The sequence below is a fragment of the Glycine max genome, chromosome 14 (assembly GCF_000004515.6).
Source record: "Glycine max cultivar Williams 82 chromosome 14, Glycine_max_v4.0, whole genome shotgun sequence".
NCBI lineage: Eukaryota > Viridiplantae > Streptophyta > Magnoliopsida > Fabales > Fabaceae > Glycine > Glycine max.
Window position 1 is genome coordinate 11,395,927 of NC_038250.2, and position 14,395 is coordinate 11,410,321.

The 14,395-nt window shown below is 34.0% G+C and overlaps 1 protein-coding gene, 1 long non-coding RNA gene and 1 pseudogene across 3 annotated transcripts; all 3 read right to left on the bottom strand.

Moving 5' to 3' along the window:
- Positions 1–206: 206 nt before the first annotated feature.
- Positions 207–3,067, bottom strand: LOC112999328 (uncharacterized; annotated as a pseudogene).
- Positions 3,068–4,394: 1,327 nt separating this feature from the next.
- LOC100780504 (receptor-like protein 7) lies at positions 4,395–7,042 on the bottom strand. Its single transcript, XM_041009023.1, is given in 3 exon segments — positions 4,395–6,251; positions 6,254–6,780; positions 6,853–7,042. Coding segments are annotated over 3 exon segments (2,574 nt in total).
- A 1,200-nt stretch (positions 7,043–8,242) lies between these two features.
- LOC106795978 (uncharacterized) lies at positions 8,243–11,376 on the bottom strand. Of its 2 annotated transcripts, none has more exons than XR_003264527.2 (5): positions 11,128–11,376; positions 10,888–10,974; positions 10,533–10,585; positions 9,889–9,983; positions 8,243–8,430 (listed from the first exon to the last, which is right to left on the bottom strand). It is a non-coding gene; the product is annotated as an uncharacterized lncRNA (long non-coding RNA). The 2 variants fall into 2 exon arrangements; XR_005888361.1 differs by having other exon boundaries at positions 8,243–8,441.
- Between the last annotated feature and the right edge of the window lie 3,019 nt (positions 11,377–14,395).

Genomic DNA, 14,395 nt, shown 5'->3' on the forward strand with positions numbered 1-14,395 from the left:
AATAGAATATCCTAGAACTATAGTGTGTATGAATATGGTAGAACAATCTAGAACTATAAGTGTATATATAAGATAGAAGAATCTAGAACTATCATGATACTAATCTATCATGAAAACTCTAGAAAGACCTAAAGTAATGTAGAAACATTCACCACCATTGAGAGGTTGGTGACTTGAGCCTATAAATAGGCAATTGGTATGTTGTAATCTATCATCCAAGAAATCAATGACATGGCCTTCTTTCTAAAACAATTCTCTAAAACTATCAACTATCATCTAATAAACTACCAACAAGAACATAGACATGTTTCAGCTCCACCATCATCAACCTGTCTTCCTGTCTCTTTCAATTTCCTCTAGCTAGTTTCTTTTAATTTTCTTTGTTACCCTAGACGCAATCCTTCACAAGTTGTTGTTATGATGAAAAATATCAGAACTAGCCACTTTGATGAACAACAATCCGGTGAATATCCATGTCCTTCAACATCACAGAACGCTCAGACAATCCTCTTAATCTGTCACGGACGTTCATGGCAGACCTCCCAGCTTGAACCATATCACCACAGAACTGGCATGTGATTAGACGCAGGGGGAAAACTGAAGCTTGATGCTCCACCTACGAAAAAAGTTAAAACAATTTATTAAGATAGTCTGATTCATAATATAATAATTTGCATATCTTTCATATGAAGTCAGATTACCAGATTGTATATTTCCTTGCATTAACTATGAAGAATTTCATACTGACTAGAAAATTAAATTAAATGTAACAAGTAGACCACACTTCTTAGTAAAAGGAAAACTTAGATATGGTAACTTTTTACGCAAATTGACAACAAACGACAAACTTTAGGACTGGCCCCCCCAGTCCTTAGATTCAGAAATAATATACATTTCAAGAATTTCTCTTTGTCCCTTAATTATTTCTAATTTCTCAAAAGGGCAAATGCCAAACATGCTTATTTCAAACATATCCAATATCCATCTCCTCAAACAGCCTCCAAATGTTCTTAATCTCCTAAAGTTTCGGTAACTAAAACAAAGGATATTTTTTTATATGCAGATATGAAGAAAAAATTGAGATTCCTATCATCTGGAATAAAATCGAAAATAGGGTGTGCGAGCATGTTCTTACGGGTGAGTCTGTTGATGAAAGAATCTAATCTTTATATGCTTCTATTTGATGAGAATAATAACAAGTACAGATAGATGAGGCTTACGGTTCATGTTTAACATAGACAAAGGAAAAAGTAAAAAATAGAGAGAAAAAAATGATGTGCTAGGCAGGATACAAGGAAAAAAAAATTATTTCAATGAGTCACTCCCCAACCCCTATAATATTAAAAGCAAAATTTCAGAAGACTTGGAAATGGCTTTAAACTTCACTCCCATCACTAGACTTTCAACTTTTAGAAGATCCAAAATGTGTCAGCTAACCTTGGAAAAAACAAGTAAAATTCCATACTTCAAAGTTTGTGAAAATCAAGAAAAAATTCCAATAAAAAAATATTGTAATATTTTAATACATGACACTTTTTAACTGCAAAAAACATAATTATTCATGGCCTCCTCAACATTGTTTCAAAATAAAATTTAAATAAGATGAAGGCTTCTGCCATCAATTCTCTGGATTAATAACTTATCTCAGCAATAAACTTGGACAGACACAATGGCTTCAACAGAACACAGAAAAATAATGTATAACAGTAATCCCATATAGATGCAAACACAAAAGAAACACCCGCACACACAAAACTAGCAAGAAAGGGTAGGAGACATGAAACTCACCATTTGCTCTTTCTCAAGGATTATTCCACAGGGCAGTGAAGTGCCTCGTGAAAAACTTTCATGTGATTTTCTAATTCTTCCTGCTGGAAAGCCTGACCACACTTGTCACAGTGAATGTGGTTCTTGGACTCCTCAATCCTAAGAAACACTCCACAGCCTGAACGCTGACAGACAAAACTGTACATTGTTCGGTATCCAGTTCCATAGATGACATGGAAGATGATGCTTGCTGACCAACATTTTGGTTGAAATTATCCTGGACCATGACTAGTATTTTATAGTTAGTAATTCCCTTGAAGCCATATACACCAATGCTGTAAGTCCCTCCACCCATATTTTTATCATTAGAGCTAAGAATCAAAGTCTTTGAGCCAATATCATGAGAAGAACACTTATGCTGGTGTCGTGTAGGAAATATGAGAGGATGTCTGGAGATGAAAATATCAATGTCCCCCCCCCCCCAATCTGTCCCTGATTCTAATTTTACTTCAAGACAAGAATTCCCGGAAGAGAGTTTCTCCCAAATGACATTGTCTATGGAAAATTTGTAATAGACAAACTTTCCTTCTTCTATTGTTCCAATTTGTGACCATCTGTCTTTTCTGAAAATGTACCCTTAATTTGTAAGCAAGTTCTCCATTGTTTACAGTTAAAATGTCACCTTGAGAAAGAGTAGCATGCTGCCGAAGACATGTTTCGAGGATAGCCTTATGATTGGGCAAGTCAGAAAATCCTACTCTTTCAGGGTGAAGTTTTGAATATGTCCCTTTTGGAAGCCAAACATAGCGGACATCAACTAAGGGAGGTTTTGAAGTGCCTTCAGAAAACAAATTATTCCATACATGAGGAGGAAGACCCACTGAACCTTGATCAGCAGTGAATTCTAAAACTCCTGAATGGGTGGTCCTCCCCTGTTTCACTTTATCAGTAGTTTGGATGCTTGAAGTGCTTTCTTCATGAACTAATGAAAACTGAAAGTATAAGGGTCCCTGTCCCTTATCAAAAGTACCCTGCTTAGACAGTTCTGTTCAGATAGCCTGAATTGAGCATGGAAAATGAAGGAAATCATTTAGTATTTTTCACATCAAGAATATAGACAAAAAAGGAATTGTTTGCAGCCATAAATTTTATGGTGGAAGGTATGGTAAGCATTTGTGTATAAGAAGATTAGCAAGTTTATTTTCACCGGTGGTGGGATTAAATATTACAAGACTAAGTTTCAATATCATTTAAGGGTTTAAATTAAGCATCACACCAGCAGGTTGTTGCTTGGTAACATTGCGACTGATTGTTACAATTTAAAAACCATTCATGTTCATGTACTTGATAGCCTTAATCTTTTTGGTGATGGTTACTCAACATGGTATTGAATACTCTTTGACAAACTGACATGGAGTTCCATGCTTGATAATATAATGCCCCATTATTTCAGCCAAATTACATTCAAGCATAAGATATGATGGACCTATCCTATGCCTTACATCAACCTCAAAGGGTTATTAGAGACTAAACTCTTTCTAGGCCATCACCTTACAGCTCAAGCTTTTGAGTGGAAAAGGTTGCTTGGTACCAACTAGTTCTTTCTTAATACACAACTTTGAAGACTCGACCATCAAACCACAATACCACACCACAACCCTATTTAGGGGCTTGCCCTGCTAACTAGTAAGAGGCATAGACGAATCCAGCATGGGCCATTTCAAATAGTCCAGAATTAAAACTTCTCAATGAATACAGTTGTTGAATCGTGTTTTATATAAGATAAAGAAAATGTTTCCAACAACCATATAATGTAAAGGGTCCAAAAGTGATACACAGTTAAAAAAGATGCAAAGGTAGCAAGTCAGGGAACATAAAACCAATGGTGCTACTGCATAGACATCAAAAATCACGAAAAGTGCGAAATTTTTATTACCCTTCCCTTACACAACAAGAACAAACTGAAGAATAAGTTTGCTGAGTGAGATAATCATAACAATAGCAGGACATGATCGGACAATCCTTTGGGTGTGTGAGTAATTTTGTGGTGTGGTGGAGTTTTCCTAACACATTTTTATGGTGACTTTGGTTTATTTCTTTTCACTTAAGGAACCTCCCAAAAGAACACAGTGGCCTGGGCACATCTACGATCATCATTCGGCAAAATTAATAAATAATTGGACTGGCTTGGTTAGGGATTATTGTTTAGAGAAAGTATGTAATAACAGGGGTAGGTGAAACCAATTTTTAAATTAAAAGTCCACTTTTAATCAAATCTCGTAAAATGGCATTTGTTACACGGTATATGTCTTTCTTCAAGAGGTGGCTTATAAGGTTTTATCTTTGGGGATAAGCTTAAATGCAATGATACAATTGTACATTTAATTGTGTTAGCCTAAATTCTTCCAGAGAACTGTATATATATATGTTCCTAATATAATGCCAATTTAGGGAAAATTAATTCCTTGAAATTGAAACCAAAGCATTCATCACATTTGTTTTTCTTATTTGGAAACAACTTGAAATAGATCACTCACCAGAGACGATATTTCTTCCACAGACAGAAGTTAAAATTACACAAAATCATACAAACACACACCAAAGAACCATATTAAACTAAGAAAAAACTATTTCCTTCCCCTATGAATTGTCCTTTTCACTCTTCATTAATTAAGCAAACCTTCAACAAGTCTCGCGAGCCATTGTGGTTTCCCAGTCATGAAAACATTATATCCCAAAAGCATTCCAAATAGCAACCCACATGAATATCCCACTGCTACAGCTTTCCAGCCAAATCCTGATTCTTCATGGTGAAATGTTGAATATGGTGGCCAATCTTCATCCTTATTGCAGGATTTTGACAAAGGAAATCCACATAGCATTTGATTTCCAGCATAAGAATCATTTTCAAACGTGTTAAATTGTCCACCTGTAGGTATGATTCCCTCAAAGTGGTTTTGTGAAAGGTTCAACACTGCCAGAAAATTCAAATTGATCAAAGCCACAGGAATCTCTCCTTTCAACTGGTTCCACGAGAGGTCCAACCATTCCAAATTTCTTAAATTACCAAAGGATCCTGGAATGGTACCAGTGATTGCATTGTGCGAAAGGTTAAGTCCTTTGAGAGAATGCAATTCTCCAATGACTTTTGGAAGTTCTCCTTCAAACATATTATTTGATAAATCAATAGTTGTAAAAATACTTAATATCCTCTCGAGCTCCATGTATCTACCTTTCATTACAACCACTACTGAATCATTATATAAATTTTGGTTACCCATATATTTCAAACCAGTTTGGTTGTCATTCACACTCACCATTCCTTGAAAGTTCTTGATGTATGAAGCTGGCAAGGGCCCACTAAAATTGTTATTTGAGACATAAAAAATTCTCAGCCTGGGAAATGGATACTTGGCACCGAAAGATGTGATGACACCATGAAACTTATTTGATCGCAAACTGAATACCTGTAACTCCTGGAGGCTTTCTAGCCAATGGGGAAATGTATCCTCTATGTTATTGCCTGTCAGGTCCAAAACTTCCAAATTTGTGCAGTGGGCCAAAGACCGTGGTAATGGTCCATCGAATTGGTTGCCATTCAACTTTATAGTCTCAAATGCATTTCCCTTAGAAAAGTTCCAAGGTATGTTTCCATAAAGGTTGTTCATTTGCAAATCCAATGCTGAAAGATAAGGAAATGTTGACAGACATTGTGGAATTTGGCCGGTCAAGTTGTTATGAGCCAAGTTGAGTATATTGAGGGTGCTTGCATTGCACATTGCTGAAGGAATGTTCCCGGTCAGCTCATCATTTGAGACTAAAAAGTATTCAATTCCATTGGGTGGAATTGGGAGATCTCCTTGCAACTTGTTGAAACTGAGATCAATATGAGCAATTGTATAATTCCAGGAGTGTAAGAGCTTCTCATGAAACGACTGGGGAATGCTTCCACGAATGTTGTTATGAGAAAGATCTAGATTCGACAATAATTCAAGTGGTGCTAAGAATTTAGGGAAACTATTAATATTACAGGAAGATAAATATAAGGATTGAAGGTTGGGTAAGATGTAGTCAGCGGTACTATCAAAGTTAATAGAGAGAAAATTATTGTGAGAAAGATCGAGGTAAAATAGATTTTTGAATTTTGAAAATTGATGAAAGTCCAGATGACCACTCAAGTCAGTTGATGACAAACTCAAACCAGTAAGATTTTGGAGTTCAAATATTGAATTGGGAAAATTACCTTGCAGTTTGTTATTAGAGATTGACAAGTATTCCAAAGAATAAGATGAGAATTCACCAATTGACCCCGTGAGGAGGTTGTTGCTAAGATCCAACTCTAACAAGGAAGGCAAAGAATAACACCAACGTGGAATTGTTCCATTTAACTTGTTATCAGTCAACAATAGAAACTGCAATTTTGAAAGTTTATTGATTTTGCTTGGAATGGGGCCAACTAATTTATTAAATGATAGATCTAAATTAAAGTGGAGAGTTGAGTGAGATTAAACAATGATGTGGGAACCAGTCCATCAAAATTGCAACTCTGCAGAGCTAGACTGTTAAGAGACATCAAATGGCCAATGGAATCTGGAATGTTTCCCGAGAAAGCAGTATGAGAGAGAGCCAAGTTGCTTAGTGGAGTACTCCAGTTGGACTTTGGAAGTTCACCTCCAAGGTCTTTATTAAAACTCAAATCTAGCATTTGAAGATTGGGTAAAGAGAGGATGTGACTCCATAGATTCCCTTGCAATTCGGTGGATACAAGACTAAGAGAGATGAGAGAGGAAGATAGATTGGTTAGCAATGACAAAGAGCTGACTCCGATTGAAGACATGTCCACGTCATCTAAATAAAGCTCTCTTAAATTAGTTGCGTTTTGAATGAGTTTGTTCCATGTGTATGGATCAACTCTCATTCTCCTGGAGTCGTAGTTGCTACTAAGATCAAGGAATAGTAATTTGGACAAGCAAGAGATTATGGAGGGAATGTCACCAAAAAATTCATTTTTGGCTAGGTTGAGTCGTTGAAGGTGGCTTAGGCTGAATATGGTGCAGTTGGGATGGAGCTGACCTTGAAGATTACAGAAGCTAAGGTCAAGACCGATGACATGGCCTGAGATGGTGTCGCACGTGACCCCATCCCACTCAGAACAATCTGTGTGCTTTTTCAAGGTTTCTAGTTTGAAAGGAGTGTTGAGTGAGTTTTTGAAAAGTAGTAAGGCAGAGGTGTCATGGTGGTTGCAGAAAGAGGAAGAAGAAGAAGAAGCTAACATGAAGTATGGGAGTAGAAGCCAGCAAAGAATGTTATTATAGATATTCATCCTTCAAACAGAAGAACAAAAATAGAGAGGATTTGATATGGATACAACCAATTCAATTCATTAACTTCTATTTATAGCCTACGTTGCTTCTAAGGCTTTCATTTCGATTCAACTTTTGTTCCTTAGGCTGTGTTTCAAGTCATGTGTACCTTTATTTTTTTTAATCAAATTATTAATTATATTTATTATTTTCTTCAAGAAAATTGTTTGAGTTTGTTCCTAATAAAATGCTGATTTTGAGCGGATTGAAGGTTGAACGTGTGAATTTTCCTCATTGCCTTTGCAGGCCAGGATACAACTCAGACAACTTACAGCAAATAAATACAGTTATAAACCCACACAATACAGAACCATATTAAAATAATTCATTCCTTGACATTTGCATGGATTCTGTTGTTTGTTCTTTTCACTCTGACATATGGCACACGTTCAACAAGTCTCGCAATCCATTGGGGTTTTCCGGTGAATAATACATTACAGCCCAAATAAAGACAATGAGAAAATTCAAATTTGTCAAAGTCATAGGAATCTCACCCGTCAACTGGGTCCATCAGATGTCCAACAATTCCATATTTCTTAAATTTCCCAAGCAACGGCGGAGTTTAGTTTTTTTACATAGAAAAATAGAGTATTGATAAATACACTACTACAAAAGGGGTTTTTTAAGTCGGTTCTATGGGACATTTAACGATGGTTTTTAGCCGTCATAGAACGCAGTATCGTAAAATAACATGTTACTTTTTAAGACAGTTTTGGAACCATCGTCATATATTCGAATTTCTAAGACGGTTATTCGAATAATTGTCTTAGAATGTGTCATTTATCAAAGGCGGTTTTCTTCCAATATTCGACTTAGTATACAGGATTTTCTAAGACGGTTATTAGAAAAACCGTCTTAGAAAGCTAGACATATTAAGACGGTTCTTGGAATAACCGTGTTAGATTCTCAAGTCACATGAGACATACGACGACGGTTATTCCAAGAACCGTCTTAGTATTTCTAGCTTTCTAAGACGATTTTTTTAATAACCGTCTTAGAAAGTTCAGTATTTTTTTTATAATTTTTTTTGCAGCAATTTTATTTTTTGTAATATTTTTGGCTGTTATTTTATTTTTTGTAATTTCTTTAACTAATACAATATTAAACATTGATTTGAAACAAAAGTATACTCATTATTTTCAATTGAAAAATCATTATATTACATAATACAAAAATTTACATAATTAATTAAAGTCTCAAATTTTGCAAGAATTTACATTGCTATCCACACCTTAAGTAGAACAGGGACTAAAGAGTAAAACACAAGCATGACCACTGCAAATTGAACCAAAGGAAGCACCTGAAACCAACCTTGAAAGAAATGAATATGAATGATGATGCTTACAAGTTTTACATCACTATTGAGAGCATGTTATGACAACATATATAACATTATAACTTGATATCAGACATCCTAGTTAAAGTGAAATAGTATCGTTTACTCAACCACAGAGAGAAAGTAATAAATAAAGCTTAATGCCTCTGCTGACCAATGAATAGATTTAAGTTTACTGCGCTCAAGTATGCTTCTATAATAAGTGTTTTTTTTCAATGATAGAGGGGCAACCATTAAAAGCTGCCATTGTATTAAAACATAATTCTAAGTTGTAGACTGTGCATAATTCCAAGTTTTAGACTCAAGTCACAGTGAAGTTATATTTTGCCCTCAACCAATTGCGTTAAGTAATATCTTAATTAATATCACATAGGCAAGGCACAATAATCTTTTATATCTTAATTAATATTTATTTATTGTGAAAGATTTTTTTAGTTGGATATAAAAAAAATGATTTTTTTAGTACAATGGAACGAACAAGCACAAATTGAAAAAAAAAAACCTCCCATATATAATTAAAATAATATTATATTAAATTAGAGGGTTTTAGGAGCTACTATTTAATTTAACAATAACATTTGAAATATTTTTTTAGAGAAATTTCAAAAAAATTTCTTAACTTTCTAAATGTATCCATCTATCATTCTTTTATCTTTATTTTAAAGTTAATTTTTAATATATATTTTTTTCAAAAATACCGCCAGTTAAAAGTAACCTGATATTATAATATGTTTCTTATAAATCTAAAATACAGTCCAATTTATGTTAAGAATATTTATTTGTAATAAATTTTAATTATAATATAATTTATATATTTAAATGTATTTATTTATTATAAATTTTAGTTATATAAAATAATTATTTATTTTGTGTAATGCACAAACTAAAATACTCATTACTAAAAGAAGTTCTAATTTTGAATTTATAAAGTTAAATAATGGAATCAAACTTTGCTAATCCCCTATCCCCTTCCCGTACTTGTTTCCAATCAATTCTTTAAAACTTTAGCAGGACGTACGGTAAGATTGAAACTTTTTTAGTAATCAATGCAATTACTATAGTTTATTTATTTTTTACCGCTGGTACATGGTTTATTTATAGTTTGTGAACAATTAATTAATAATGAGCAAGTGGTAGTTACTACTCCCTACCCTACACAAAGACGAAGCCACTACGTGCCAAGAGTTTGAAAATTTTGTCTTGTTAGAGGAAATTTTATATATATATATATATATATATGAGCCATTAGCACGGAGAAAATTGAAAATGAAATCCAGTGATTTCAACAGCCCAACTCCAAGTAATATGCAGAAAAAAAGTTATAAATAAAGCAGCCCATACCAGAACTTCTATTTGAACAGTAGAAGGTTGTTTTTCATGAACATAGAAGGGTAGGGAAGTATATGCATATTCATTGGGTACCTGTAGGAAGTCATGACTTTGGGATCTCTTAAAAGGCTTTGTCTTCATAATACATTGACAATGAGCAAGTATAGAACCTGCTACAAAGTGTAGACCTGTGGTATGCATCATGTAACAAGTCATCAAAGTCAATACCCCAAAGTATTCATATTAACTGGAGTTAGTTTTTTCTTTTAAAAAAAATTAATTATAAATATGCATCACACTCAAACAGAAGAACCTAGAGAATATACTAATAATATTTTATAATCCAAGAGAGCAGCAAATGCAATGCATGCCTCACGCCTTGAGAGAAACTAACACATCTCTAATATTTATTCTAGTTGTTTGTCATATTGTTCAACTAATCATGAATCATGCTTCTAGTTCTAGAGTTCTATTATTCAATCACTATCCATGAGTGCGTGCCAAGTGTCCCAATTTTATTATTTTAAGAAAATGATGCCTCTAGTCTAGTCCATTTTCCTTTTCATTGAAAGTCATATATATTACCTAACCGCTTGCCTCTTAAAAAAAAGAAAGAAAAACCTGACACGGTCATAAAAGCCCAAACACAACCCCCATGTGAATGAAAGCCATTAAGAAAAAAAAAAAGAGTGCCTATCCAAGAAATAATCCAAGAGAGAAGAGAAAGCTAAGCTTACAGCTGCCACGGGAATCTCAAGAATGTCAAACCATGAAGGCATTACAGAACCATCTACAAAAAGAGCAAATCAGTAGATTAATTATCTTTTAAAATGAATAAGCATACAACATTTTTCATAGCATTGTATCTAAAAGAAAACAGGATTGTAAGGCTATCATGATGTCAACAAATGCCATCTTAGATGATGTTAAAATTTGAATGGATGTACAATAAAAGATACCAAGTAGAAAATCCAGGGTAAGCAAAGGATGAATAGGAGAAGAGATGGCAGGAAACTTATTTAGCATACAGTTATATGAGCAAGGACCATCAGTCAGAACAAAAATTCTAATAAATAATTTCCTTGAACTTACCTACGCTATGATCTCCCAAACACCTCAATTACAATATTTGGTGGTTGAGATTTGAGTGTTGATCATAAAATTTCAAGTGGTATGGACCTAGAAAATTTAATTAGACCAATTGAGGAAATCAGAAGGTCAATTTTGTACACAGCATAGCCGATCTACCAACCGGGATGTAGAATGAAAGTGAACTAGCAATTTCAAGGTAATTAAGTTGAAAGTATAGAGAAATTGAGTGTAAAAGCATACAGTTGCAAGTGACAGGGGCAGAAGGGAAGGACCATTTGGCGTCTCTGAATTGGGAAGAAGTGAATAAGGTTTTGATGGGTTCCCATGAATGCCCTCGCCAATCTCTCTAACCAAAGGGCCCTCCTCTATTTTCCCTACTGCTCCTGCCATACTTTCCATCACCCCATGAGAATGACGGCCGACTATAATCTTCCAGCATCTTGTCGTTGCTGGACCGAGAAATCGCATACCCATGACCATGACCTTCAGAAAATATTCAAACCAAAAAGGAAAATACAAAAAAAATCAACACAAGCAAAGGATATATTCTCGCATCCAGAAAAAACATAGACCAAAAAATAAGACACACAAAAATCTTGCAAAAAGAAAAAAACCCTCCTCAAGGTAGAAAGTAAAAATATTCCAATAACAATAACAGAAGCCACGGATCTTCGAAAATAACCCAAGGTCGACCCTCCAAAACACATCAAATACGCAAAGAACAACCCACCAAATCTTAAACCACTGAAAAACTCTTACCAATAATGAAAATAAAAAAAAATAAAAACTAAATAAGAAAATGGATGCGCGAGTTTTCCGGCATGTTGTGCAAAACAAAACGCAACCGAAACAGAGAGTTGGAATGAAAACTCACCTAGCGGTCGGCGAAACTCGGCGGATCCCCAGCGGTTGAAGTCGCGGTGGTGTGAGGAATCCCTCCATCTGGCGACAGACCCAAGCGACTCGGACCTCTCGTGCTTCCTCTCCTTGAAGAAGTCCTTTCGATCCCAAGGCAATGGTTCAGGCGGCATCAAAACCCGTCGAAATGAGAAGGTTCAGGAACTAGGGTTGGTGAAATGAGTAGGTGGGAGGACGCGTTTTATTTTTTATTTTTATTTTTAACTACGACGGTTTTTTATTAAAACTCGTCATAAACTTTATTGCATATAACATTCTAAGGCGGTTTTTTAATAACCGTCTTAGAATGTATGACGTAAAATGTAATTTTTTTTATGATAATTACAAAAATGCCATCGCACCACCTTTTAAATCGGGTCTACAATAACCGTCGTAAATCACACGTCGTAAAAAATGCTTTTTTTAGTAGTGATAAGATATTTTAGTATTTTTAATTTGTATATTATTTAAAGTTGTTTGTTCTTTAATTATTAATGGTTTTAAGTTATTGACAAGGTATTAATATTGCATTCTTTGTTTTTTTTATAAAAGAAAGTTGCGTGCTAAGTTCTTGTTTTTAGAACATCAGTTATTATAGTTTTTTTAATAACACTTTTTATAGGTTAACTATTTTACTGTTTAATTGTCTTTTTGTAGGAAAATTTATCACTTAGAAAGTTCAAGTTTTTTAGCAATCTTGGACTATATATATAACAGATACTATCTCCTTGTAAATTTAGTGAACCACAAGAATTTGTATAACTTTCAATTTGCAAAAAGTTTGCATGTGGTTACAAGAAAAACTGAATATATGATCACAAAGTTTGTATGATAGTTTCGAGAAACTGCAAAAAATGGCTAAATCTATATAAGCTGAAGGTGAAACTTCTAAAACAATCTTCTAATTAGCTTTATAATGGAGTTTATGCAGTGTATGATCTATGCAAAACAATTAAACGAATTCCATCAGATGCAATAATCTTAAATAGATCTAATTAAAACACTAGTTGTTCAACTAATGATTTTTTCTACTTAGAAGCTTATTCAAAATATATATCAGAAAGCCACTGATAGTTTCAGTGAAACTATTTTTTTAAGATTCAAACAAAGGATGAGAAACACTGCAAAGATATTTTAACCTGATTCGGCCAAACAACCTCTGAACTACATCTAATTCCTACGTACACTCGTCAATCACTATGTAGAAATGCACAGTGAAACAAGCCGTAGGTGCAAGCAGATATGCACAACAGCTTACGCTCGTCAATCATTACTTGGTTATTATTAGCACAACAAACCTACTTTCAAGGGGTTTCTTTACCTAAATATTTATAAAATTGTACTTTTTATTCTTCCTATCAGCCCAAAAGAACGTAATGTAAAAAATACTGCAAACCAAACATTTTTATAATCATAATTTCAACATAATGAATGACAAGATCAACAACAGTTTAATAGCTCCACAGCCGGTTGTCCACAGTAGAACATAGACATGTTTTAGCTCCACCATCATCAACCTGTCTTCCTGTCTCTTCCAATTTTCTCTAGTTTCTTTTAGTTTTCTATTTGTTACCTAGATGCAATCCTTCACAAGTTGCTATTATGATGAAAAATATCAGAATTAGCCACTTTGATGAACAACAATCTGATGAATATCCATGTCCTTCAACATCATTGAATGCCCACAGGAATCACACGGGGCAGTCCTAGAACAACAAATACTCTCATGCTCAGACAATCCTCTTAATTTGTCACTGACGTCCATGGCAGACATCCCAGCTTGAACCATATCACCACAGAACTGGAATGTAATTAGACGCAGCGGGCAAATTGAAGCTTGATGCTCCACCTACCAAAAAAGTTAAAACAATTTATTTAGATAGTCTGATTCATAATATAATAATTTGCACATCTTTCATATGAACTCAGATTACCAGATTGTATATTTCCTTGCATTAACTATGAAGAATTGAATACTGACTGGTAAATTAAATTAACAGCAATAAGTAGACCACACTTCTTAGTAAAAGGAAAACTTAGACTTTTTATGCAAACTGACAACAAACGACAAAATTTTTTAATATGAAGATATGAAGAAAAATTTCTTCGGCTGAATCAGGTTAAAATATCTTTGCAGTGTTTCTCATCCTTTGTTTGAATCTTAAAAAAATAGTTTCACCGAAACTATTAGTGGCTTACTGATATATATTTTGAATAAGATTCCAAGTAGAAGAAAAAATCATTAGTTGAAGAACTAGTGTTTTAATTAGATCTATTTAAGATTATTGTATCTGATGGAATTCGTTTAATTGTTTTGCATAGATCATACACTGCATAAACTCCTTTATAAAGCTGATCAAAAGATTGTTTTATAAGTTTCACCTTCAGCTTTTATAGATTTAGCCATTTTTTGCAGTTTCTCGAAACTCTCATACAAACTTTGTGATCATATATTCAATTTTTCTTGTAACCACATGCAAATTAATTGTAAGTTATGCAAATTCTTGTGGTTCAATAAATTTACAAGGAGATAGTATCTGTTATATATATAGTCCGAGATTGCTAAAAAGCTTGAACTTTCTAAGTGATAAATTTTTCTATAAAAAGACAA